This window comes from Salvia hispanica, chromosome 6 (genome assembly GCF_023119035.1).
Source record: "Salvia hispanica cultivar TCC Black 2014 chromosome 6, UniMelb_Shisp_WGS_1.0, whole genome shotgun sequence".
NCBI lineage: Eukaryota > Viridiplantae > Streptophyta > Magnoliopsida > Lamiales > Lamiaceae > Salvia > Salvia hispanica.
Window position 1 is genome coordinate 41,515,960 of NC_062970.1, and position 26,652 is coordinate 41,542,611.

Here is a 26,652-nt window from a genome sequence, read left to right on the forward strand (position 1 = left end):
TATTCTATACAATTCATTGTATATACAGCTAACTTTCTAGACTTCAAGATAATTTTTGTATTAATTCACAATATATATTTCATATCAGTATTTCTTTCCTTCTTCCCTCCTCTTCTTTTTTGGCTTTGGTTTTTGTCAATAAATAAATGCACTGTTCTTGCTAAGGTTGTCATGACATATACACCCAAACTGCATTAAGTCCCACACGCTCCTTTTGTATGCCAATCGACAAAAGATAAGATTGAATTACACATTTTATATTCAAATTCAAACTCAGTTACAACTATTCAAAAACAAAATTAAATACTCCTTAAACTAGCACTCCCCCAAAACCAAGATTCTTTACTTCAATTCATCTCCCTTTAAAGAGCCAGATATATATCAGTGAAGCAGAAGTCTTCTGATAAATATAAAGTGAACCCTATTTCTACACTAGAAAAAACCTAACCTACAAGATTTGTTACCAAGAATCCAGCCCATCAACCTTTCCTCATTCTTCATTGAAAACCCACATTCCCAACCTTCCCAAAATCCAATCTTTAAACCTCCAGCACAAACAAGCCAAACATTTCAAGGTGAAGGAGCCTAAAAAAGAGAAAAGGAAAAGAAAAAAAGAGCATGATTTGAAACATCAAGATTCAGCCAATGAGTCTCATCCCACTTCTCCTCCTCATTTTAGCCTCTCTTAGCCTCATCCCTCCCTCCAAATCTGCACCTGATTTCACCAACATAGTGTACAAGGGCTGTGCGAAGCAGTCTCTATCAGATCCAACAGGAGTGTATGGTCAAGCACTCTCCTCCTTGTATGGCACCCTTCTCTCACAATCCTCAAAGTCCAAGTTCTACAAGACATCCACTGGCAGTGGGCAGTCTTCAATCTCTGGCCTTTTCCAATGCAGGGGCGATTTATCAAATGTTGACTGCTACAGCTGTGTGAGCAGGCTGCCCATACTCATAGACAAGCTCTGTGGCAAGCCTATTGCAGCAAGAATGCAGCTTTATGGCTGCTACATGCTCTATGAGGTTGCAGGTTTTGCCCAGATTTCTGGGATGGAAATGCTGTTTAAAAGCTGTAGTGGGACTAATGTTGGTGGGGCTGGATTTGAGGAGAAGAGGGATACTGCTTTAAATTCACTTGAGAATGGGATGAGTGGTGGAAATGGTGGGTTTTTCACCACCAGTTATCAGGATGTTTATGTGTTGGGGCAATGTGAAGGTGATGTGGGGGCTTCTGACTGTGTGGAGTGTGTGAAAAATGCTGTCCAGAAATCTCAGGTTGAGTGTGGGAGCTCCATCTCTGGTCAAATCTATCTTCACAAGTGTTTCATTAGCTATAGCTTTTACCCTAATGGGATCCCCAAGAAATCATCTTCTGCTTCCTACTCATCTCCATCTTCATCTTCATCTTCAGGTACTAGTCTTGTTTTTTGATTTTCTTCAATGTTTTCTTGATTTTGTTTATTTAATGCTGAGTAGGGGTGGGTATAAATGTTGTTGATACTAATTTAAGGCTTTTCCATCATTGATTTGTGAGCTTGTTTCCTTTCTTTAAACTAATTTATTAGTAAATTATTTCATGAGATATGTGCTTATGAGTATTAATAATGGAGGTGTTCACATGTGGGCTTTAATGATTTGCCAGTATGAAGTAGATGTTTGTTGAGCTTAGATTTCATTAATGCAAGTTGGATTTTCATTGTTTATTTTAGGGGGAGAGCCTAATACAGGAAAGACAGTGGCTATCATAGTAGGAGGGGCAGCAGGAGTGGGGTTTTTGGTCATTTGCTTGCTCTTTGCAAGAGGTTTATTGAAGAAAAAAGATGGTAAAGCATTCAAATAGCTGCAACATGTTTTCTTGATTATTGAATCTTGTTTGAGATGATCATATGCTCTTTTTCCCCCTATGTTAATGCATTGATGTTTCACTCTGCAGATTACTAAGGGCCTAAGGACTCTTTAAACACCGACAAGTATTTCGAACGGGGAGCAGTTTTGTCTTTGATACTACACAAACTAGAAAACCACTGCTGGTTTTTTCCTTCTGCTAAGGAATGTGTGTTAAGTTTGAAATCAAACTTAACTGTTGTTGTATCTACATTGTAGATTTCATTAGTCTAAGTCGGTTTTTTAGCTTGTGTAGATTTGTTGATTTCATTTTGTGGCTGGTAAAAGTTGGGGATATTATTATAACTTTTGTTGAAGAACTTACTTATGGTCAGCAATGGAGGGAGATATGATATGATAATGTTTTGGTTGTGGAAGGGAATGGCACCATCAACTTGCTATTGAGTAGTACCAAACAGATTTTGGCCTATTATTCCATTCACCATGTGATTTTCTTGTCTCTTTTCTTCAATAATTCTTCAATGATTTTATGCTTTTAAGAAAAAGCACACTCCTCTATGTGTATTGTGTTGTGTGTTTGTCTAGGTCAAATGTTGACAAAGATCCAACCCATAGTCATAGAAGGGCCAAAATTGTGAATCTGTTTCCAGCTTGTGAAAAATTCAGTCTTTCTGAGCAGCTTTATTCCTAGTCAAATGGCATCAGACAGAGCACCTCTCTCAACTCCCAATGCAAACCAACAAGATTTTGAATCCAAATACTTAGAAACTGACTTTGCATTTGGATCCCAACAGGAAAGATATAATCTTCCCAACTTAAGAAGATGATAACAGATGGTACCAAGAGTGTTGTATTCCATAAATTAGCACATCATATTGGCAAAGACAATCATAGAAACAAAGCCAAGAAAATTCTTGCATTGTGTTTAACTATATACTTGCATGTTTACATCTCCAAGATTTGAGACCCTGAAAACAAAATTCTATCTTTACTCAAGCAAGAAGTGAGTAATTTCCTGATCTGCAAAACTCATGGTTCTAGATGCTCTTCTTGTTCACAAATCTGTTTGAATGCATTGCTGGTCTCCTCTCATGTAGCCTGCTTTGAAGCCTCTGACTGCTGATAAATCGTTCTCGCATTCGACTGTTCATATTTGTGCTCTTCTAAACAAAACTAAAGAATGAAACTCCATGACAGTTTCAATTGATCCTATATTTCCTATTCAAGTAGTTTCAATGCTGAGTTTTGCTAGTTTTCACTTTGATCACTAGTTTTCATTGCCTTGCTGTTGAAATATCAACTTTGGATTCATTTCTCTCAGACAGAAATGGAGTCATCACTATGAGCAATACACAATCTACGAGAGAACTACTCTCACCTCTAAAGAGCCACAATTCATGCTAGATAGACCACAGGTGTAAGATCAACACAAGATCGGGAGACGCAGATGTGCGACTTCACACGCACCTAACTGAGTCCAAGAAGCCTGCACGCGTAAAAGAAAGACCAACTCCAACGGACGACAAAAGAGAAAGGGCAACATACCGCGAGGATTCCATCGGAAAACCAACCTGTGTGCTAGCTAATGCAGAAAGTAGTAAAAAGACATGTTAATTAATCACTAATGTCTATGAGCAATAGTCATAACCTTCTTTTATTTCATTCTTTTCAGTCTAAATGTACGCTTGGAATACTTATTTACTATTGGTGTGACTCATTTGAGAATAATGGTTCATGCACCTTTGTTCTCAAAACATTTCCATAATTTCAAGGCTTGTTCTTCGAAATGAGATGTGGAATGTTTATGTATTTTTAGAACACTGGAAAAATATGCTGAAGCACAATTAATGGGTACTATTTTTATATGATCTTTTACTAAATATATCTACTATTATCCCCTTTTAGACAAATGCTTATTTACCATTTAAATAGCTTCAGAATTTCAAGATTTTTAATGATTTGTAAAACGCCCCTGTTTGGATAAAAATAAAAGTGCATTTATTAGTAGTATAAATGTAAAAATTACTACGAAAAAGAAATAATGGATGGTGAAAAAGATGCGAATAAATAAAAACAATACAAAAAAGTTGTAGTCTTTTTTTTTGGTAACACTGCATATACCAGCAGCGCAAGAGTCAAATCCACACACACAGAGATCACACTCATCAGTAGCAGCACCACAACTGAGAGCAACTGTCTGCGTGTGAGTGTGTTTCATGGTCGAATTGACGAAGGGGGCTAATGTGAATTCCCGAAACTGGATGTGCCTTGGTTGGGATTGATTGGGTTTGATTTTTTTATCAATTATAGATCTTGGTGATTGGGGTTTCTAGATCTGGGGTTTCTCGTTTGAATCTGGGTTTTTTATCTCGCGATGGCCACGGCTTATCCCCTGCCCGTCACTGCTGCACAGGTCTTATCTCTCTCTCTCTCTCTAAACCCTTAGGCTTATTGGTTACTCCATATGTTTCCTGTCTGTTTTTGGCGCTGTACAACTGGAGGAGCATGCGGTGCAATACCAGATTGTACCGTGTGAATTTTAGTGAATAGATGTTTTTAAATGTATGTACAAATGTGGCTCTGTCTTTGAAGTATCTAGCTTTGGTTTATGTTTGAGAATTGAGAAGTTGGTATATTGTTTTCTGTGTAGACTATTTTGGGCCATAATTTGGTTGTGTTTATGTATTTTGCGGATTTGTAATCGGTTATTATGCATTTAAGGCCCTGTTGCCCAAATGAAGATTACTTTTGCATTAGGTCTCTCTTTTTTTGATGGGAATGTGGAGGTTTTAGTATCATGCAGTATGCTAGTAAAGTTCCTGGTCTCAACACAGAACAAAAAAAGATTCTAATAAAGGGATAGAGACACAGGCTAATGTGATTATTTCTCAATTGTAACTCAATTGTAATGCAGATGCATAACTATGCTACTGTTGTATTGTAGTATGTTTTTGATTCTTCAAGTCTGTTTTTTCAACCGTGTTCCATCTATTGGGAGGTGGGACTGTAGAAGAAATGTCCCCTGAATAATATAGGAAAAGGTTTTATAGATCATATATATGTGATCGAATCATTGATGGATATTATTGATTTTTTTTTTCTAGGTGGGTACATACTTTGTTGGACAGTACTATCAGATGCTACAGAATCAACCGGATTTTGTGCATCAGTTTTACAGTGATTCCAGCACCATGCTTCGAATTGAAGGGAACACACGAGAAACTGCTAGTGCTATGCTGGTAACTTTTGTGAATCTTTTATCATGTGCATACAGCATACCACAGATTGGAGTAGTTAATTTATTCTTTGCAATTTGCATTTATCAATAACTCAATATTATGATGCATGTAATCCTTTTTTGTATGATTCTGCTCTAATAATGTTAAGATACAGTCTCGCTTCTTATCTATCATCATAAGTGGATTTACCATATAGCTCTTTCTAAATCAACATTGTGCTGTTAAAATCCATTAGACATGAGATTGTATTCTGCAGGCTTGGCCTGGTTAACGGCATTCCAAGCATAAGATGACAACATAATCTACATTACTTATAGTATTTCTGATATTTCATGATGGATTCTAAATATTACTACTACTACTATTACAATTTTTTTGATATCTTATGGTAAGTATTAGTTCAATCTTTTAAATTGTGTAAATAGATTGGAACTCTGTCCCTATCTCTATTTGTTTGTGGTTACTGGATGAACATCTCTGCTAAACACACTATTCTAATGATCGAACCCAACATGTCACATGATATATAACACTTCTATAGAATGACCAGTGTAAAATGTAATATACTTGCAGATTTAATTTGTTGTTAGAAACTGATACATGTTAAGCCCTCCCTTCTCTTAAATTGTTGCAGCAAATTCATCAACTTGTCATGTCATTGAGCTATACGGCTATAGAAGTCAAGACTGCACATTCTTTAGAATCTTGGAATGGTGGTGTTCTAGTGATGGTTTCGGGTTCAGTTCATTTAAAGGGTTACAATGTGAGGAAAAAGTTTGTGGAAACCTTTTTCCTAGCACCTCAAGAGAAAGGATATTTTGTTTTGAATGATATCTTCCACTATGTTGACGACGAGCTAGCTCTGCACCATCCAATTGCCTATTTACCTCAGGGCAATCTCGATCAAAAGATCCATTCTCCAACTATAGTTCGAGAACAAGGTCCGTTTATTGAAATCTGTCATTTTTAAGGGGCAATCACATTTGTGTCCCCAACCTTTTGCATTTTCTTGAAAATGTACTCAATTAATGTTCACTTAAAAAACCCTGAACTTTGATTTATGCCCTTACTTGACATAATTTGGCAATGGAACAATGAGTCAATTTGCCCATTCTAGGGTGGATTGTTTCTGATTGAGGTGGATCTTTTTTTTGCACGTCACCCACTAAATGGCTTTCCCAGGAAAAACACTTAAATTAGAGTGACAAGGGTGGGTTTCTTTTTCTGCAAAACGCTACCAATTAGTGGGTGAGGTGGAATAAAAACCCACGGTATCCACCTAAGAATTCAGTGAGCTTACTCATCATTCCATTGCCGGATTAAGTCAAGCAGGAGAACATTTAAACTATTTTCGAAGTTAAGAGTTTTTGTAGTGAATGCATTCGTTGGGGATATTTTCAAGAAAATGCTGAAAGTCGGTGACACAATATGATTAACTATTTCTTTAACTATTTCGTCCTTCTGATACAGCCAATAATTTACCTGATGTTAAATAGTTGCATACTTTTGCAGTGTCGTATGTGATGGGTGGGAATATCCAGCCTAGGGAGTTCACAGTGCCTGCAAAGCTTGAAGAGAACGGCCCTATCAATGGCAATAACTATCAAGAGGAACATATACAGCAAGTCCCTGAAACAGAGAAGATCCTTGAGGAGAACTTTGCAGTTCATTCGAATGGTTCACTTCAGGGAACAATGAACTCTGTACCTGACCATTTCTCGCCGCCTGTCGAAGAGCCTGCAATGGAGCCACAAAAGCATACATATGCTTCTATAGTATGTTATCACATCTAAGTCTCACAATTCCATTTGCTCAAATAAGTGTGAACTCATTATACCTCTATTATTTTTTTTCTTGTGATTTCTGTAGTTACAGGTTAAGGGGCAGCCTGTTCCAGCAGTGACTTCTCAACCTTCGTTTAACAAGCCTACTACGCCAGATTGGCAACACGGGCCTGAAGTCCCTAGCCAGCCACCAGCTGCATCATCAAACCAAATGGAAAGGTCTGGAACTGAAACCTTCGAAGACACAATAGCTATGGAAGATGAAGGTGATTCTAAAATTCAAATTCACGTTTCACAGTTCGTGAAAGCAAGCCTTTGATGGTGGCAGTAAGTATATATTCACGTTCTATCTTCCTATTTCTTCTACAGTGGAAGTCAAGTCGGTGTACGTAAGAAATGTGCCTACTACAATGTCTGCTTCTGAAATTGGGGAGGAATTCAAAAAGTTCGGAAAGCTGAGGCCAGATGGTGTTGCCATTAGAACCCGAAAGGTCTGTTTCTGCCTTACCAGTTTCTCCTTCATACTTTTCAAGTTGATATCTAAATTCTATTTCATCTTTGCAGGATATAGATGTATGCTATGCTTTTGTTGAATTTGAAGACATCTCCGGGGTGCAGAATGCTGTCAAGGTCCGAATATTTGCTGTTATTTATCTCCCTCAGTTTTATGCATCGTTTGGAACGACTCTTTTAAATGTTATTAACCGGTGCACTTCCATATTTTCAGGCATCCATGGTTAATATTGGTGGATACGAACTCTACATTGAAGGACGGAGACCTAACAGAAACAATCCCATTCGAGGCGGAAGTATGTATAATACCATCAAACGCTTATCAAATTATCCTTTGAAACAACTCAAGTTCATAGCAGCAAGCTATCATGTCTGATGTTCTTGATCATGGATGAATTGTTTTGAACAGGAACACGGGGTAGAGGCAGGGTTAGCTACCAGATACAGGGAACGAGAGGGCGTGGTTTCAGCAGCAGGGTGGGCAATGAAGACGGGTTTGAGCGTCCTTACAGCAGACCGAGGGGGAACGGTTTCTATAGGCAAGCTCCTCGCCAACAAGGATCGTCGAACGGGCAGCACTATTCGGAATGAGTTGCCATTTTGCATCTGAGGGCAAGTAATTTTGGAGTATTTCGCTTACTGTCATAGTTTTCCACCTTATTCTTCTTAATTTACATAATTTAAGAAAGCAAATTAATTAGATATTCTGGAACATGTTCGTTCTATATATACTGATTTGAGGCTATCCATTTATTATTATTATTATAATTATTATTTGTGCTATTTAGGATTTCTGTTTTTCTTGTTTATACTAATTAGCCACGACGAAAATTTGAAAAGGATTCCAAGAAATGACAAATTTGACAAACTCTGCTTATTTATTTACATAGCAAAAACATGAAATTGCAAAAAACACAAATTTGAACCCAAATCCAAATGAGAAAATCTCACAGAAGGTGAAAGAATTTACAAGGAAGCACAAACAACAAATCTTCATCATCAGTCCTTAATTTCAGCAGCAATGGCGGCATTTGCAGCAGCGAGATCTTCATCCAGGAGCAAGTCCCAATGCCCATCCCACTTGATGAAGAACTCAGTATCCTCGAAATACTTGACCCTGTGCACATCTCCCGCCGGCGTGAACAGAAAATCCCCATCCACCAAATCATACTTCTCCTTCTTCGTCAGATTCCACACGCACTTCTTCCCCTTCATCACCACCAAATCATGCCCGAACGTATGGTGATGCGCCGGCTCCACGCTGCCGCCCTTAAACCTAACGATCGCCGATGTCGGCGTCTCCCTCAGAATTATCATCGATCCACCGGGCATCACATCAACAGGCGTAAAATCCTTCTCCTGCCGCGATCTCGCCAGAGAGCACACGAAGCACGGCGGATCGACGGCCGGAGCGTTTCCACCGCTGATTTTGGACATCTCCGCGACGGATCCATCGAAGAACGTCTGGATCTCGGCTGGCCACGGCTCGGATCCGGAGGCTGGGCAGGGAGATTTGAACGGTGTGTTGAGGAAAGCGGTTAGGATATCGGCGGCGACTTCCGGCGCGGTGGACATGCCGGAGACGGCGAGGACGTTGCAGTTGTTGATGGATCGGGCGTTCAGGGCTTCGGCGACGGTGAGGCAGGTGGCGGCGTAGACTCCGGGGAATTTATTGGCGAATATGGCGACGCCGACGCCGGTGCCGCAGGCGAGCAGGCCGCGGGTTTCGGTGGCGGAGTTGGATTTGGCGGCTTCACTGACGCGTCGGCCGATTTCCTCGCCGATGGAGTAGTATTTGGTGGTGCCGAGGTCTTCGACTTCGATGTTGAGGGAGCGGAGCTGAGCGACCAGCGCGTCCTTGAGGCTGCTGCCGAAATCATCTGCTCCGGCTATGATTTTCAAGGGGCGGTTGTTGGCCGTTGAATTGATCTCTGCCATGGCTGAAGGATGGAGCAGTAACAGTAACTGAGCTCTTTGCTCTTGTGAGTGTAATATATCTACGATTTTTTTTATAGAAAAACTAGAAAGAGTAATATTTTTATTTAAAAAAATGTGTGGACCAAGAACATTTATACTAGATATGATCATATGATTGCCAAGCAGGTTATGTTAAATTATTGTTGCTCATAAAGTATCGAATTAAAAATAATTTTATAAAGATTATAATCGTTACATATGCTCCGATATCCAAATTTGAAAATAATTCTTCAACTTTCGTATTTTTTAGAAACAGTTTAATGTCAATTTAGCTTATAATATCTCAATATAATATATATGAAATGTCAATTCCAAATTGTATTTACATATTCAAGACATCATATTGATATGTTTAAAACACTATATTGACATTTTAATTCAAAATTCTAAATTTGGTAGTTTTTCTTATTTTCTTAATTAAAAAAATAAAATAAAATTACACGTGATAAATTATAGACCACATGATCTCTAGTTAGTTATAGTTTAAAATATGGGAATAGTCAGCAATCGATCACATCTCATGTAAACAATAAAACAATGTAAATAATTTGCAATTACGTATATTTATATACTCTTAATTGCACAGATATACTGTTGTAATTTTAGAAAATTTGTAATAGCACGCATATAAGCTCTTTAGAAATTATATCTATTCACAAACATGGATATCTGTAAATATGTTATGCTATTTATATGGAATCAAAAGATGACTATCACAATATCATTCACACACATGCAACAAGCATATGGGGTTGGTTTATAATAATTTATTACAAATACCAAACATATTAAAGCTATTTAATTTGCCTCAACTAGCAATATCATAAAGTGACACGCTTCAACTCTAGATATTAACAAAACAATTTACTGCAAAAATTCTCTAGGATCAGTGACAAATCCAGTTAGTGCAGATGCAGCAGCTGTATAAGGGGAAGCTAGGTAAACCTGGCCTTCTTTATGCCCCATTCGGCCCGGGAAATTCCTATTCGTCGTTGAAACACATACCTGAATACAAAGTACCATCATCAATAGGTAACTCAGACAATGTTGTATTCTCTGATAAACTGTCACAACTACGGATCACACGACATTCATAACAATGTCTATTCATTAGAAAGGAAAATAGTGCAACTTGCCAGAGGCTCGTTGATGCGTGCATAGGTGTCTCTAGGTCCTCCCATGCAAGCACCACAGGTGGGGCTTGCCGGAGTATCACAACCAGCTTCTTCGAATATCTGTGAGCAAGTTTTTCCACCGGATTCTGGGAGTGGAAGGCTATATATATTCATCCACACCTGAAAAACTACAGTTTTAAGATGCATAGATGAAAGCTTAGATTTAGTTTATTCAAAATTGCTTGAAACATTACCTTCTGTGTTGCAGGAACAAGAAATGTTGGGACTTTGACCTTTTTTTCCTATATCAAACATGTTTGTAAATAATACTATATCCAACTAAATAGAAAAAGAAAAGTATTCTTACAGAAGCAAGAAAAACTTTGGCAGCTGCCATGAAATCCTCTGTCTTCCCACCGGTACAAGATCCTATATATACTCTGTCGATTTTCACGTCTTTGCACTCTCTTGCTGATGCCCGGTTGTCGGGTGAGTGAGGCTGAGTAAGGAAATACACAAAATAAGAGAGACATATCATACTTTCTCTACACATCTATAGCTCTAAAACTATATCATATTTTCTTACAATGAGTAAACTCTGTCATAAAGTATCTATGCATTAACACTTGTCAAAGATTTAATTGCTCACCTTGGCCACCAAGGGCTCCAACTTTGAGATGTCAAAGCTGTATTCTGAGAGAAATCAATTCAAAACTCAAAAGAGAGAGAGCTATTAGCATACATTTATCTCAAACAAACCTGCATATAAATGTGCAAGTGCTACCTTGCTTGTCCATCACTATAAACTGGTTCATAAGGCACCGATGTCTTGTCCTAAGAATAAAGTGCAAAATATTAGTATTTGTGGTGATGACTGAAGAAATGTGTTTTGAGAGTATGGTGTATATCAAAGTCACGCACGCCACACTACCTGAAGATACTTGAAGGTTGTAGCATCAGCAGGGACGATGCCGTTCTTTCCCCCAGCTTCAATGACCAGTTGCACAATGTCATTCTATCTTCCATCTATAGAGAAACACAGTCAATCAAACACACATTGGTGACTAAATTACGAATCGTGAGATATAAACTTACAGTAAAGCTTTCAACAGTAGACCCAACAAATTCCATGGATTTATATCTTGAACCAGCCACAAATATTTCGCCAATAATCTACACAAAAGTTGACAAACTCAAGGCATTGTGGGTTGTAACTCTACATGATAATAAACGTACTTACTTGCAGAATCAAGTCTTTCGCAAGCACACAATCAGGCATTTCACCATCCGATACGAATCTCAGAGTCGGGGGCACCTGCAAACGAATCGATGAGCGAAAAAGAAATACACATATGATTTGTAAGTTAGGCTTATGATATTAGTTGGCTTATATTCAAGCAATAACTAATTCTTTAGTAAAAACTCACTACCTTAAGCAAAAGCTTTCCAGTACCGAGCACAAAACCTGCATCAGTAATTCCAATTCCCGTAGCGAATTGACCAAATGCTCCAGCGGTACATGTGTGGGAGTCTGTGCCCAACAAGATCTGTAAGAACAACAAACAACACATCATAACAATTCTCAACAACAAAAGGAAACTGAAATAGTATGAAAAACACTATTTAACCTCTCCAGGTCTGCAGTGGCCTTCTTGGGCAAGAGCGACGTGGCACACGCCTTTGTAATCTGGATTCGCCTGTATGTTAAGAAGCAAAACAAGATTCAGTCCTTTTTTATACAAAAACTGGAATTTTAGCATCCAGTTACCAACCTTGAAATCTGCAACATCCTTAATATCATAGAAGTACTTGATATCTTGTTCGGTACAAAATTCCCTCAAGGTGTTGACATTACGGTTGGCTAGCTCATCCGTTGTGAATATGTAATGATCCGGAATGACTATAACTTTTTCGCGATCCCACACCTGCACATGTAGAAAAGGAGCAAAACAACTCAGCATGTTACCAACAATCATCCACATATCCATGCTTTACAAAAATGACCTTTGCATTTTCTCCAAACTCTCTCTTGAAAATTCCAAAGGCGCCCGGGCCACATACGTCATGAGTCATCAGAACATCCACATTGGCCCATACATTGTCACCAGGCCTCAACTGACTTTTCTCTGAAGCTCTTGCCACTATCTTTGCTGTCATTGTCATTCCACTCTTCACCTAAAAAATTGAAAAAATTCCAAAATATTCTCCAATGCTTATAGTATCAAAAACCTTCAGATTGACTACTTACCGTGCCAGTTGTGGAAGGCTCGCGCGTGAATTTTTGAGGTGTGATCGCAGAAACTATACTTGTGGAGGCATGTGTCTTGGGAACTGAAAAGCCAACATATTTCTACCAAAAAAAGTTAAGAAACAAACAAACTAGAGTCTAAAGACATGTGATGGTTGGTCCTAGAGCCCAGTTGGAGAATTAAACATAATTTCGTAATCATAGATGAATACTAAAACACACATACAAATACTAAAATACATATAAAAAATTTGAGTTGATTGAGATGAATACCTTTTGGAGGAGTAAAGATGAAGTTGGGTCGACAGAAAAACAAGCCATGCTTAAGAGTTTAAGGTGATCTGTGTTTTGATGATTAAAACAGGAAACAACCTAATTCATTTTGATAACTTCTCTTGAGACAAATTTGATTTGTCTACGTCTCTGTATAGGTGAATCCACCTCAAAAAGTGTGGATGTCCTACAAGCCACCATTAGTTGACCAAGCTTAATTTTGGAAAAAATGAGAGTTATAGTTCCTGTACTAATTCACATACAACAGGAGCAGTTTTATGTACAACGGCATCCACAGTGGGACGCCCTATGCACCGCCACGTCAGCATTTTTATTCTCCTCCTATTCCACCTGTAGTGGGGCGGACTATAGCCCGTCCTAAGCGATGCCCTAAGCATTTTACTTCTATTTTGTATTTATATTTTTAGGTTTGCAAATGTAAATAAAAACAAACATATAAAAACAACAACATTAAAGGGAAATACTAAATTTACTTAATTAAAAAAAGTTACAAATTAAGAAATAAAAAAAAAGCACTAAATAAAAAAAAGGAGGCTAGTCTAGAGTAGTCCCAACTTGCGGCTGAGGGCATATATCATCCGCTGGATGCCTTTGATTTGAGCCGGGTTGGTCGCCTGCATGAGGGCGGTGTGCGCCTCCAACAACGTCATGTAGTCGGAGGAGGCCGCCAAATCCGCGTAGGCATGGGCCGCAGTCGAAGTTGCGGACGGCGTCGAACTCGGGGTCGGGGACGGGGCCTGGTCAGGCGGCGCGGCGGAGGAGGATGTGGCCTTGCCCTTGCCCTTGGCAGCCTTGACGCCAGGGGGGCGCCGGGAGGACATCGGTGTGCCGGAACTCTCATCCTCGAACACCGGACTGTTGAGGTCCATTGGAGACGCGCCGCTATCGCTACTTGTATAATCAGCGAGGGTGCGCTTCGACGCCCTCCTCCTCGCAGCCGTCGATTGGGGAATCACATCGCCAACGAACTTCTGCTTGTCCCTCAGCCGCCCAGGACCGGTAGTGCTTGAAATCGCCGTACAATGAAATGTACGACTTGCATCGCTTTATCCCGCACATCTGCGAGATTCTCGCTACTGCCCTGCTCCCTCTCGCACTTCTCGTACTCCCCGCGAACAAATTTACCTGCTTCTTTATTTGATCCCGGTGCTTGCGGAGCTGCTCCCTGTGGCGCTTGTACGCGTACGCCGGCTTGGCCGCGTTGTATTTCTCGGCGAAGCGCTCCCAATACTGCAGTCACCTTCTGGTTGTTGGCGTACGCCGGATCCTCCGAAACATCAATCCAACATCTCGTCAAGACGATGGATTCGGGGTCGGAGTAGTTCGTCCTTCCCGGGGCGAACTCTTCACACACCTCCGTTGTAGGCAACTTCTGGGCTCGTGCCTTGGTCCGCTTCTTCTTGATGGCGGACCCAGACGCAGCGGCGGTGGAGGGAGCGGCGGCGGCGGCGGAGGGGCGGTGGCGGAGGAGGAGCGGTGGGGAGAAGGCTCCATGTCGGACAACCCATACGAGTCGGTGCTGAATTCGAAATCGTACTCGGCGTTGGTGTCGAATGACTGGTATTCGTCGGGTTCTGTACCCCGCCATCGTGCACCACCGAACATCGGACTATTCGGATAATCTCCGGAATCCATTTTGCTTGAAATGTAGAAAATGTAGCGTGAAGTGTGAATATGAGAGTGAAGTGAGTGAAAAATGAAGTGAAAAGGAATATATAGGTTTTGAAAATTTAATAAAATTAAAAAATAAAACGGAAACGCGTCGCATCGTCCGTTACCCATCGTCCGCGTCGTCCACAGTGGCGGACGATGGGTATCCTCCGCGCATCGTCCGCGGACGATGGGTAACTCATCGTCTGCCCTATTGCGGATGCCCTAATATAAGTGAAGTAAAAAGATAGTAAAACCACATGTATCTATTAGTCTGTTCAAAGTAAAAAGTTGTTAATCATTATTCAAACTTTATGGAAGACAAATCACTATAAAAACTACTATCAAACATTTACAACTGCAAATTTATTTCAAATAAATTGCATTGCATTAGTATGTGTAATTGTAAACCACATGACACATATACTGATATACATAACACTAGGTAATAGTACGTGTAGAAAATCAAATACACCACATTACGTACATACAATATTATGCATGAATACACATGCCTAAAAATTTCTAGACTAGGATTTGTCACAAGTTGGTGAAAATGTTGACCGCCAAATCTAACGTATTTAACGCGACATCCATTCGTGCCTGAAAAACACACTCATACTAGTTAGCAACATATCAGGTTGGACCAAATTTGAAGTCTAGATAAAATTTTATGGATTTTCTTTTTAAAATTAATTAATTATATGCCAGTAGACATTATACGTATACAGTGATTTCAGTTCTCTTGTATACATACCAGCCCATCACAGGAAGTGTGTTGACTATGGAGCAAGGTGTAGTTGTCCAAGAACTTGGGACCGCCGGGGTGGGCATCGTGTTGGAAGGCGTTGGACTGATAGCAACGTAAGCATAAATCGAAGGTCTTTTTTCCAGCCTTGAAGCAGTGGACGCACGAGAAGAAAGTTGCGGGGATGAAGTCGCCGCAGCAGTCGCAGAAGGGACGGCCGCTTTGGATGATGTAATTGAGGGTCATCACCTCCCAGAAATCCAGGCTTCCATTGCCGTCCATGTCCAGTTTCTTAAAGAAATCCGGATTGCCTGTTAGCTTGTAGCCTTTCTTGGACATGAACGATGAAAACTCCGACATCTCGACTTTCCCATCTCCGTCGCTGTCCATTGCCGTGAAGAACTGTTTTGCCTTCGACTGGGTTTTCTCCGAGCTTGCTTTGAAATGTGCTACTGCTATTGCGCGCAGTTCCTCCATCACACTCTGTTTTGGTATATGAGTTACAAATAATTTGCTTAGCAAAAACTTGAGTTTTTCAGTCCATTTTCTTTTGGTCAAACTGAACTGAACCGAACAATTCAATTTTTTTGAAAATGAAATTCGAATTGAACCAAATTATCTGAAAAAACTGAACCCCAAAAGAAGGAATCTGAACTAAAAAACTGATCCGAAAAATCAAAATTTCATAAATATATCTAAAAAATCCGAAAAACCGAAATACAAACTACAAAAACCAACCCCGAAAAACCAAAATTGCACAATATATCCAAATAAACTAAAAATCCAGACATTACTTTTTTATAATTAACACTAATAAACCAATTAGTATATCCAAACAATTACAATATTTATATAATTAAATATTATACTATACATTAATTAATACAAATCAACACAAATAGAGTTTGTTTTTAGATAATTTATTATTAACATACAAAAAAGCTATTTGATTTTTTTTTTCTAAATATGAACCGAACTGAAAAACCAAAATTAGCCAAAATTTTAAACCGAATCATATTGAAAACTAACAAAAATCAAACCGAATTTTAAATTACGATTTGATTCAGATCGAATATACGGGGGTTTTGGTTATTTTGCTGACCCTAATGTAAAAAAACATGCCAATCACATCATGAGAAATTGCAAAAACCATTTACAAAAAGAAAAAAAGTGAAAAGGCGAAATATTATAGTTATATAATATATCTAACCTTAGCCGGCTGAGTTTTTGTCTGAATGAAACTGACAAGAGCTGCTTGATCATGCAACATGAAGCTCAATGGATGGCGGTGCTCGAATTTGCCTCCACGATGGCAGTCGCAGCAGAGATCGTAAGTACTAGGAAAGTGATCCAAACAAAGAACACAAGAAAAGTAGGGACCTATTATTTTCTGGTGGCAGCCATCGCAGCGGGAGATACTGATTAATGCTTTCTTTTGATGGTAGAAGACGACAAGAACATCGGAGAAATCTAGGAATCCGGTATTACTGGAATCGAGTTTGTTGAAGAATTCTTCGCCTGAAGGGAAGCAGGCTTTGAATTCTTCCAGACTTATCCTTTCGTCGTCGTTGAGATCTAATCGTGTGAAGAAATCTTTGGCCTCGTCTCGTTGCTCCTCGCTTGATCTCTCGTAGTAAGCTCTCGCAACTCTTCTTAGCCCATCCGCCATCTCTGTCTCGCACACACTTGTATCTTTGTTTGAAAGAGGGTTGTAATTTTAACTTGTAATTAGTGGATGAAGTAATTGAATTAATAGAATGAGACGTGTATAATAGGTAATCAGACCGAGGACTTTAGTGTGGTCCTCGTCTTACTTGTAGATAGCTATAAAAAAGACAACTTCTAAGTACGTATTCAATAATATCTTAATTTTACATTTTTCTCAATTATATCCTAAGTACGTATAAGCTCAATAAATTTGAAAATAAGTTATTAGTACAATGGAATTTTACTAGATCAAGTCCTAGGCATTTGACTACCAAACGTATTAAAATAGAAAGATGTATATCATTTTGCTAGAAAATCGGACTGCAACAAAGTTGACAAGGTCTAAGAGACAGTACTACTATTATTTTATATAATCAACACAGAATAAAATGAGAGTTAATAATTTAAATGGCCTGCAGTCAAAGTTGACACTCTCCATACATTTTCCACACGCTTCCATTTCATTGAACCATGTTTGATCATATCTTAGGAGTCAAAATTCTTAAATTAATAACGAAGATAAGAAAATTAAATTCCTTGTTTCGAAAGCCAACCGAGTTAATTAAAGCTATTTCAGTATGAATAACATAAACATACTCTTAATTACATACTTAAATTCTTTAGGAATCGCAAAGTTACAATTATTTTGATACTAACCAATTCTTTGTAGTAATTTATTTGTAACTCGTGAAAATAGTAAAATGACAATATAATCAAGCCTTTGATTTGATCACATGATTGTACAGGCAGAGACGACGCCGATGACGTTGCTAACGACGACCATCGCATCCAACACTTTGAATGCGGCACTCGCTACCTTCATCCACGGTACCTGTTTCAACAACCAACATTCATTTTAGTTATTCCATCCGTCCCTGAAAATTTATTATCTATTTTCATTTCCATCTATCCCTAAAAATTTGTCACCTTTCACTTTTACTATTTTTGATAGTGAATCCCATATTCCACTAACTCATTCCTATCACATTCTATTATAAAACTAATATATTAAAGTAGGACCCACATTCCACTAACTTTTTCAACTCACTTTCTATTACATTTCTTAAAACCCGTGCCGGATCAAATGGTGACGAATTTTGGGGGAAGGAGGGAGTATAAGTTTAAAAACTAACAACAAAAATTACTTTATACTACTACTAATAGAATGAAAATTAAGGAGGGTAATTAACCTGTTGAGTTGCTGGAACGATTGCAAGCTGATTTGGGCGACTCTCACGAATGGTATTGGGCGTTGAAGTCATAGATTCACTTCTGGCTACGTTTACACTAGCAGACTGATTTAGAGGACGACTAGGCGACAGCGACCGTGAAGGCGGAGGCGACCGCGTCTGCTCACGAGCTACTCTATAGATCTGTCAAATTAAGAAACATAAACCATTCGTAAAGAAATGAGCATAGATTAGATGAGATCTTCACCAAGTCAATATGGTACAAAATTTTAAGAGATTTAACATGTCATTGCGCATGTACCGGAATGACACATTGGATTTTCACCACATGGGTAGGCAAGACAAGAGACAAAGAGCAAGGACACCCACATAGAGAGAGGGTGGGGCTTCAGCCCTTAATGAACTCATTTTTTTTAAATTTTTTATAATTTATTCCTATTCTATACATATAATTATATTAAAGTCCTTATTAATCATATAAAAATTGCCTAAAAATATTTTCAAATAATATTTTAAAAATATAGCACCTACTAATATTTATTTCTGCGTCCGTCCCTGACAAAGAGATAAAATGCATTATTGACTTGGGCCGCTCTAATACCATATTAGATATTAGAATTGAGCTACTCACCCCATTGAAAAGGTTTTATAATGGAAGGAGGGTTATGCACACTTGTATAAGTTAGAACTTGTATAAATTAGATTGAATCTTCACCAAGTCAAAGTCAATGCGAGACAGAATTTTAAAGAGTTTAACATGAGTAAGTTAATAATTTCAACAGATAAATTTTCTTCATTTCCAGATCTTGTGCTTCATTGAACTACATATACCTCACTCGTCATGTACATAGTGATGGCATCATTCTTCGAAGTTGAAGTTGAAGCAACCTGCCAAACACCCACAAATTGTAAATTTATTATTGAGGGCAAAGGAAAGACTGGCTTACGATAAGCTAACCGTCTTAGTTGCTGGAACTATTGCATTTTGATCAAGGCTGCTCTTGATTGGTGCACTAGGAGTCGAAGTCTTAGCTACACTTTTGACCGGGGTTACACTAAGCGATTTCTGTTGGAATGAAGAGAATATGTGTCATTGAAATTTGAAGGATACAATTAGATCAATAACAAATAATTGAGTTAAAAATGGACTATTTACTTTCTTTTCCTTGTTAAAATAGAACTGAATTAACTCTATATAAAGAGCTGGATATATATTAAAGTTGATTAACAAGAGCATAATATAATAGAGTCTTTTATGATTCTTTATATTCTATACTAGCCTTTAATTAATTTTTAATTTCTATCATCTACGTTTTTCATCTGCTGAACAAAAATAAATTTCATATACTCCCTTCATCTCATAGAAATAGGTTTTTTAGAGTTGATACGTGTAATTGGTAAAGTAAGAGAATGAGAAAAATTAGTTGAAATTATATAGTAGTGGTGGGTCTATAACCATAAATGATAAAGTAAATTAAAGAGAAAGAGAAAAAGGTTACTACAAATTGATGTAGACTATTTATATGGAAATGACGAACAAGAAAATATAGCTTATTTCTATGGGACGAATGTTGTAATAATTTTGACAGACAAGTTGTCTCCATTTCAAAATATTTTACTACATCTATATATACCTCGCTCTTCGTGTCGCCATTCTTAGAAGTCGAAGTCGAAGCAGAATCACCTTTTCCCAGTAATAGTGGTTGTTGAGTTTTAGCAGTTGCTGAGATTCCAGTTGGTTCAGTATTAGCAGCCTACAAAAATTTAAAATATATAAATCATGTCATTCTTTACAATATCTAAAAATATACTCCCTCCATCTCATTGAATATGAACTTTTTGCTCTTTGACACCAAATTTTATGAAGTATTGTTTTATGAATTGATGAAGAGAATAAAGTAAATAAGAAGAAAAAAAATAAGATGCTGATATTTCTATTTCAGGAAACGTTTTAATTTCAATGGAATAACTCAAAAAGAAAAATATTTCATATTGAAGAAAGTAGAAGAAAAACAAAATTTAGGTTGACCGTTGACTAGATTCGCAGTAGTATAATCTCGTGCTTTGTTAGACTACATACCTCACTATTCACGTGCTTCTTCTCCGAAGTGGAAGTCGAAACAGAATCATCTTTTCCCAATAATAACGGTTGTTGAGTTTCAGCAGTTGATGACAACAGTTGAGTTGGTTTAGTATGAGCAGCCTCCTACACCCACACAAATTAGAATTGAGGTCATATTTAAAAATATCTAATCCTAGAAATCTGCATTCAAAAATAAATAAAACACCTGATTAATAGTAGTACTAGAAGTAGTATTTGGTAAATGAGGTTTGGTGGCCTGCAGAAGGGTAAAATTGTCCAGGAATAGTGCGTGGTGGTTGTGGTCATAGCTCTTAGACTTATGACAAGGGGGGCACACACTGAAGGAATCTCCGAGTTGGTTGAAACACTCGAGGCAGGAGAAGAACGTTCCGTGAATGAAGCGATGGCAGGAGTCGCAGAAAGGGCGGCCGCTTTTGATGATGTAATAAAGCGTGATGACGTCCATGAAGGCCAGTGTGCCGCGGCCGGAGGTGTCGAGCATCTTGAAGAATGAGTTGTTCTGCATCTGCTTGTAGTATCCTTGTTGTCTCATGAATGCCAAGAACTCCACCAGATTGATCTCCCCATCCCCGTCGAGATCCATCGAGTTGAAGAAGCGCTCTGCTTGCTCCTTCACTTGCGGTGTTGCTGAGTCGTAGTAGGATTTTGCGATCCCACGCATTTCCTCCACTGCTGGATCTGCACTCACTGTTTTCATTTTTTCAATCTCTTCTCTCCCACTTATAATGCTACGCACTTACTTCCTTAATTGTTGTTATATAGGAGTATGTTAAAGAGTAGTTAACTGATGAGATTGGAGTAAATGTACCAAACTGTATTATTATATGGGCTCTACCTCCCTTTTTTCTCATTGAATAGAACAGCAACGGTCCCATGTTATTGGTTTGTTCCTCCGATCTGTCGCTCTCTACGGCCAACCTAGGCAGACATCTTTGACTTCTCCCATTTGCACCTACACCTCCCTCTTGCGTTGCATGTCAATTATGTTGTCATAGTTTGTTTTGGATTTGAATACTCATTAGTGATGAATAACACGCGTCGAAAGCATAGTCTCCCATCAGTGAACTCTCGTACGGACATGTTCACCGTTACACTAATGAGCCGTTTGTAATACTGATGGACATCATACACAACATTTGTTTGTTTGTTTGTTTAACAAATGTGTATAATCCAATTGTTGATTCTAGTTTTTTTATTTTTTGTCATGACACTTTTAACCAAATAAGTAGTAAAAATTTTTATTACAATATTGTTTTGTTGCTTTATTGAAAACATAGTAGTATTAATTATAAGTATTGTGGCTTAGTTTGTACTTAGTTAAACACTAATTTGGATTATTGACTTATAGTTACTATCGCTAGCTTTTCCTTGCTTTTTGTTTAAGACTAACTTTTAGCTTTATTTAATTATATATATTGATAAAAGTTTATCATATAGTATGCATAAAAAATTAAAGGGCAGTGATAAAATGCAAACTCATATATTCTACAAACTTCAAACTTTTCAACACAATGTCAACACAGTGTAAAATTTCAGGATTTTGATATCAACACAATGTCAACACAATATCAACACATTATCAACCGTTGACACTGTGTTGATATTTTCTGTTGCTAGTATTTTATAATCTGTTGACATTTACGGTTCAGCTCATAGTTTGGAGTTTGTACAATATTTAGAGTTTGAAGTTTATATAATATTTAGAGTTTGTATATAATTACATTCAAAAATTGAATATATAAGTAAATAAAATTCCATCGGGAGATTTCGATAACAAACAAAGACAAACTGAGGAGAAACTTCGCCAGCTATATTTTGTTTTTGCATTTTTAATATGAGTAGTGATTTAGAGACATAATGTCTCCATGACATAATACCCTTATGTCTCTATGCCATAATTATATTTTATATGTGGACAAATATAACCGAACGCTATTTTTGGATAAAATCAATTAGCATGAATGCATGATCATTAATCAATTAGCATGAATGCATGATCATTAGGGGGTGATCTAATTTCTATAATAAAGACTGATAAAGCTAACGGTGAAATTGATTCAATAGAGTATATTATATATTTTACATAGAAATAACATAAGAATAAATACTCAAAAATCAAACTAGAGTACTAATATTATAAAATACTTAAAATTAAAACAATAAATTTAATTAGTATTATATTTATTTTGACTAAGGTTCGACAATAATTTTCCAAAAATTTAAAATTTGAATAAATTAAAATTTCAAAATTGAATAGTAAGTATGATATAAAAAAACCTACACCCAATTAGTATTAATATATTATACATATTTTCTTAATTTTATTTCATGATATAGTGAATTGAGCTAATAACTCAATTATTTATAAAGCAAAAGAGAAAATACCTTGTAATTATTTATTTGATCGAATTTCGATTGCAATGTTCTAAAAATAAAAAATTTAAATAAATTAATATTTTGGAAAGGAAAGAAGTAGTATAATAAAAATTACAAAATTCTTAAAATAAAAACTATAAAATCAATTATTATTATTACTATTATTATTATTGTTGTTGTTGTTGTTGTTATTGTTATTCATTTTTAATTTATTTAATGATATACTGAATGGAGCTTAAAACTCTAATATTTTATATAAGAAAAAAGAAGAAAATAATATAGGTATTAAATAGATTAGTTAGAAACATAAAGTATGATTTTGTTATCAAGGTTCAACTATAACATTCGAAACAATAAGAACTTAAAGAAATTGAATTATGCAAGTAACGAATTTAAATAAAAATTATTAATTTTTTGCAATCCAAATTGTTACTTAAAAAGAAATCTATTATATATTGCTTTTAGAGTAAAGGTAAAAAGTGGTCATAAACATATGACCGAAATATGAATTTAGTAAAAAATAATCACTTTTTGAAAATCATGTCCTAAACAAACGAAATTGTCGTCGGATTGGTCCTTTTTTACGGTTCCGTAAAAAAACTGACGATCAACGCCCAATTAGTGATATTTTGACTAAATAATAAATATAAAATTTATAATTATAAATTTAAATTGAAAGTAAAAAAGTTAAAATAAAAAATATGCAATTCATAAAAATATTAAATATAAAATTTATGATTATAAATTTAACTATCAAAATGGCTCGTAACTAATTTTATTTTTGATCGAGGTTCAATTATTTTGTTAATGTTAAAAATCATAAATTTAATTGTCAAATGACTTGTTAATAAAAGGAGATAATTAATGATAAAACAAATATGTTGAACCTTAATCATAAAAAACAATGATATAAAATACTAATAAAGAACATAAAATTATAATAAGAGATATACTTAACAAACAAATCCAATATAGAAAACAATTGAATTTAATAATCTTAACGTATAAAGATATTAAATCTTGAAAGAAATTAAAATGTTTAATATGCAGCATTCAAATCTCTAGAGATTAGTATGGTAATAATGGATTGAATTTATTTTCCAAAAATATAATCATAATGAATAAAGGGTAAGAACGTCTAAGTACAAAATGTATATTTAAAGTATATAGAAATAATAGAAATTGACATAATAGGGACTATTATGTCTTAGACATTATGTCTCCAAAACATTTTTATTTTAATATATTCTATTATACCAGATGGACCACTAGTTGCCATATGTCTATTTAATTCAACCTTATCTATTGATCCATTGATAGATGACTTATGGTTGACTTGAAAATGAAAGTCATCATTACTTTCTTTTTTGGAAAAGGAAAGTCATTATTTAATTTGTTGAAACAAATTACTTAAAAACGAATTTAAATAAAGGAATAAAGAATGTTCAGCAAATATTTTCAATCCTTTGGTAGTTGGCGGTGTTATCTCATACCAAATCAAAGCATGCAGAGAACAACTTTTTTATTTGTCTATTAACTGATAAATTATTTTCTTTAAAATAACCTACGTGTCAGATTGGAAGTCAAGTTACATTAAAGTAGTACAGTAATTTTTATTGCCGCACGATATTTCTACTGAAATTTTGTTCCTGTCTCGAATCATGTGAGCATTTTTTAGTCCTAATTTCTTTTGTATTTAATGCTACTAATTGAAATTGATGTAAGAACAAGGAATTACGTCTCTAACTAGTCGGCCCAATTAACTTACTAAAAGTTAGGCCCATTAATTGTAAACGGGCAAATATCATCTTTTAAATTAATTGATTTGACTAATATTGACAAAATTTTCATTATAGATTACTGAACTTAAAATTTGAATTATTAAAATTGATAAGATAGTTATTGTGGAATATGAATACTTGTGGATGAAAATATATATGTCGGAACAATTTATAAAAATATAATGTGCTTCAAAAGTATTACACCAATTTATAATTTCGATTGTGATGAATGTACAAATTTAAGCTTCGACTTCATGCAAAAATATAACAGATCAAATTTATACAATGAGATTGAAATGAAACAGCAAAATTTTTAGATCAAAATTGCAAAAAAATCGTAACTTTCCTCTTTGTCGATCCTCTTCACGCCGCTGTCAACTTAAACAAAAAGTAGATGATGAGCTCAGCATTAATTTCCAGCCGCCGGCGCCGGCGCACCGCCGTCGTTTCATATATATTACTACTTAGATGTTAGATTGGCATTCATTTCCACCCAACTCTTTACTCACTCACATATGGTAAGTTTTGTATAACAATATATATAGATAGATAGATCGCTCGGTAGCTGGAATAACCAGCCTAAGTGTTTAACTGTTAGCTAGTACTAGTATTACAATTGTTTACTCACTAAAACAAGATATGAATATTTATAGGCTATAGCAATATAGAATCTCTTTAAACTCACCAAATATCATCTTGGACTTGCGTATAAAAAGGGACAACACCAATGAAAAAAAAATGTATGAAATCAAGCAAGAATGGCATCACTCGATGCAGTTGATTCTTCACAAGATCTTCTTGATGCTCAAGCTCATGTTTGGAACCACATTTTGAGCTACATAAACTCCATGGCTCTAAGAGCTGCAGTTGAGCTACAGATACCCGACGCCATCCACAAACATGGCAAACCTATCACAATTTCTCAACTAGCCGAAGCCCTCTGCATCAACACCGCAAAAACTAATGGCCTCTATCGCCTCATGCGAATTCTAGTCCACTCCAACTTCTTCGACAAGGTCATCATCTCCGAGCAAGAGGAGAGAGAAGAAACTTATTCTCTCACTAGGGCTTCACGTCTCTTGATAAGAGATGAACCACTGAGCCTTGTGCCTTTTGCACTTATCCACACCGACCCGCTCCACATTGTCCCGTTCCATCATATGAGTGAATGGTTTCGAGACGAATGTCCCTCTCCATTTTTCACCAAAAACGGGATGGATCTTTGGACGTTTGCAGTCGAAGATGAGAAATTGAATCAAGGGTTTAATGAGGCCATGGCTTCTGATGCACGTTTTGTGGGAAGCATACTTGTTAGAGAATGCAAGCATGTTTTTGAGGGTTTGAAGACGATGGTGGATGTCGCAGGAGGCACAGGGGAGGTGGCCAAGGCCGTGGCTGGTGCGTTTCCCGGGCTAAAATGTGTCGTGCTTGACCAGCCACATGTTGTTTCTGGCTTGGAAGGATCTGAGAATGTGAGGTTTGTTGGTGGAGACATGTTTGAGTTCATTCCTCCCGCGGATGCAGTTTTCCTCAAGGTATCAACTTTTCGACCTTAAAAAATAGACTAGTCTTTTGGGATAAGTTCTGTTCAAATTCCATTAATGAGAATGCAACTCTATCATTGACACAGTGGATATTGCACGACTGGGGCTACGAAGATTGCGTAAAAATACTGAGAAAATGCAAAGAAGCAATAGCTGAGAGTAAATTCAATGGTAAAAAGGTGATTATTGTGGACATGGTTGTGGATGAGGAGAAGCAAGCTCATCTGTTCATGGATTTGCTTATGATGGCTATGTGTCCAGGAAAAGAAAGATCGGAGAAGGAACTGGGAAAGCTCTTTGCTGCAGCTGGCTTCAAAAATTATAAAATAACTCCTGCTTTAGGAGTGAGATCTATAATTGAGGTGTTTCCGTGATGATAGGAATCTATAGGATTAATAAAACCAATGGTGTTAAGGAAAGTATCAATGTGGTCTCAATTCTCTCCTTATACCGATTTGAGATAATTATTTTAGTATTCTATTTATGTTGACAATACCTTCTCTCAAACCATTCAAAGGAAACTTTGAAGGGATTTGA

At 36.8% G+C, this 26,652-nt stretch overlaps 6 protein-coding genes and 1 pseudogene across 6 annotated transcripts; 3 read left to right on the plus strand and 4 right to left on the minus strand.

Annotated features, from left to right (window-relative positions):
• Positions 1-287: 287 nt before the first annotated feature.
• LOC125197340 (plasmodesmata-located protein 2) lies at positions 288-2,317 on the plus strand. The gene is made up of 3 exons (XM_048096074.1): positions 288-1,411; positions 1,710-1,823; positions 1,934-2,317. Exons 1-3 carry the CDS (start codon positions 646-648, stop codon positions 1,939-1,941), a joined length of 888 nt encoding a protein of 295 aa, XP_047952031.1. The 5' UTR covers positions 288-645; the 3' UTR covers positions 1,942-2,317.
• Positions 2,318-3,962: 1,645 nt separating this feature from the next.
• Positions 3,963-8,164, plus strand: LOC125194116 (nuclear transport factor 2-like). The gene is made up of 9 exons (XM_048092159.1): positions 3,963-4,258; positions 4,950-5,084; positions 5,719-6,025; positions 6,597-6,859; positions 6,954-7,134; positions 7,238-7,359; positions 7,433-7,498; positions 7,596-7,677; positions 7,791-8,164. Exons 1-9 carry the CDS (start codon positions 4,220-4,222, stop codon positions 7,970-7,972), a joined length of 1,377 nt encoding a protein of 458 aa, XP_047948116.1. The 5' UTR covers positions 3,963-4,219; the 3' UTR covers positions 7,973-8,164.
• Positions 8,165-8,233: 69 nt separating this feature from the next.
• Positions 8,234-9,386, minus strand: LOC125194117 (DNA damage-repair/toleration protein DRT102-like). Its single transcript, XM_048092160.1, has one exon. It carries the CDS (start codon positions 9,317-9,319, stop codon positions 8,381-8,383), a length of 939 nt encoding a protein of 312 aa, XP_047948117.1. The 5' UTR covers positions 9,320-9,386; the 3' UTR covers positions 8,234-8,380.
• A 668-nt stretch (positions 9,387-10,054) lies between these two features.
• On the minus strand, positions 10,055-13,121 carry LOC125196964 (annotated as a pseudogene).
• Positions 13,122-14,949: 1,828 nt separating this feature from the next.
• On the minus strand, positions 14,950-17,153 carry LOC125196978. The gene is made up of 3 exons (XM_048095657.1): positions 16,624-17,153; positions 15,423-15,896; positions 14,950-15,268 (listed from the first exon to the last, which is right to left on the minus strand). The coding sequence occupies exons 1-3, from the start codon at positions 17,080-17,082 to the stop codon at positions 15,206-15,208; spliced, it is 996 nt and encodes a 331-aa protein (XP_047951614.1). The 5' UTR covers positions 17,083-17,153; the 3' UTR covers positions 14,950-15,205.
• Positions 17,154-17,678: 525 nt separating this feature from the next.
• LOC125196598 (A-agglutinin anchorage subunit-like) lies at positions 17,679-21,183 on the minus strand. Its single transcript, XM_048095184.1, has 7 exons — positions 20,599-21,183; positions 20,391-20,516; positions 19,945-20,064; positions 19,269-19,376; positions 19,142-19,198; positions 18,311-18,493; positions 17,679-17,952 (listed from the first exon to the last, which is right to left on the minus strand). The coding sequence occupies exons 1-7, from the start codon at positions 21,109-21,111 to the stop codon at positions 17,851-17,853; spliced, it is 1,209 nt and encodes a 402-aa protein (XP_047951141.1). The 5' UTR covers positions 21,112-21,183; the 3' UTR covers positions 17,679-17,850.
• Positions 21,184-25,329: 4,146 nt separating this feature from the next.
• Positions 25,330-26,489, plus strand: LOC125191827 (8-hydroxyquercetin 8-O-methyltransferase-like). Its single transcript, XM_048089246.1, has 2 exons — positions 25,330-26,106; positions 26,202-26,489. The coding sequence occupies exons 1-2, from the start codon at positions 25,330-25,332 to the stop codon at positions 26,487-26,489; spliced, it is 1,065 nt and encodes a 354-aa protein (XP_047945203.1).
• Positions 26,490-26,652: the final 163 nt, after the last annotated feature.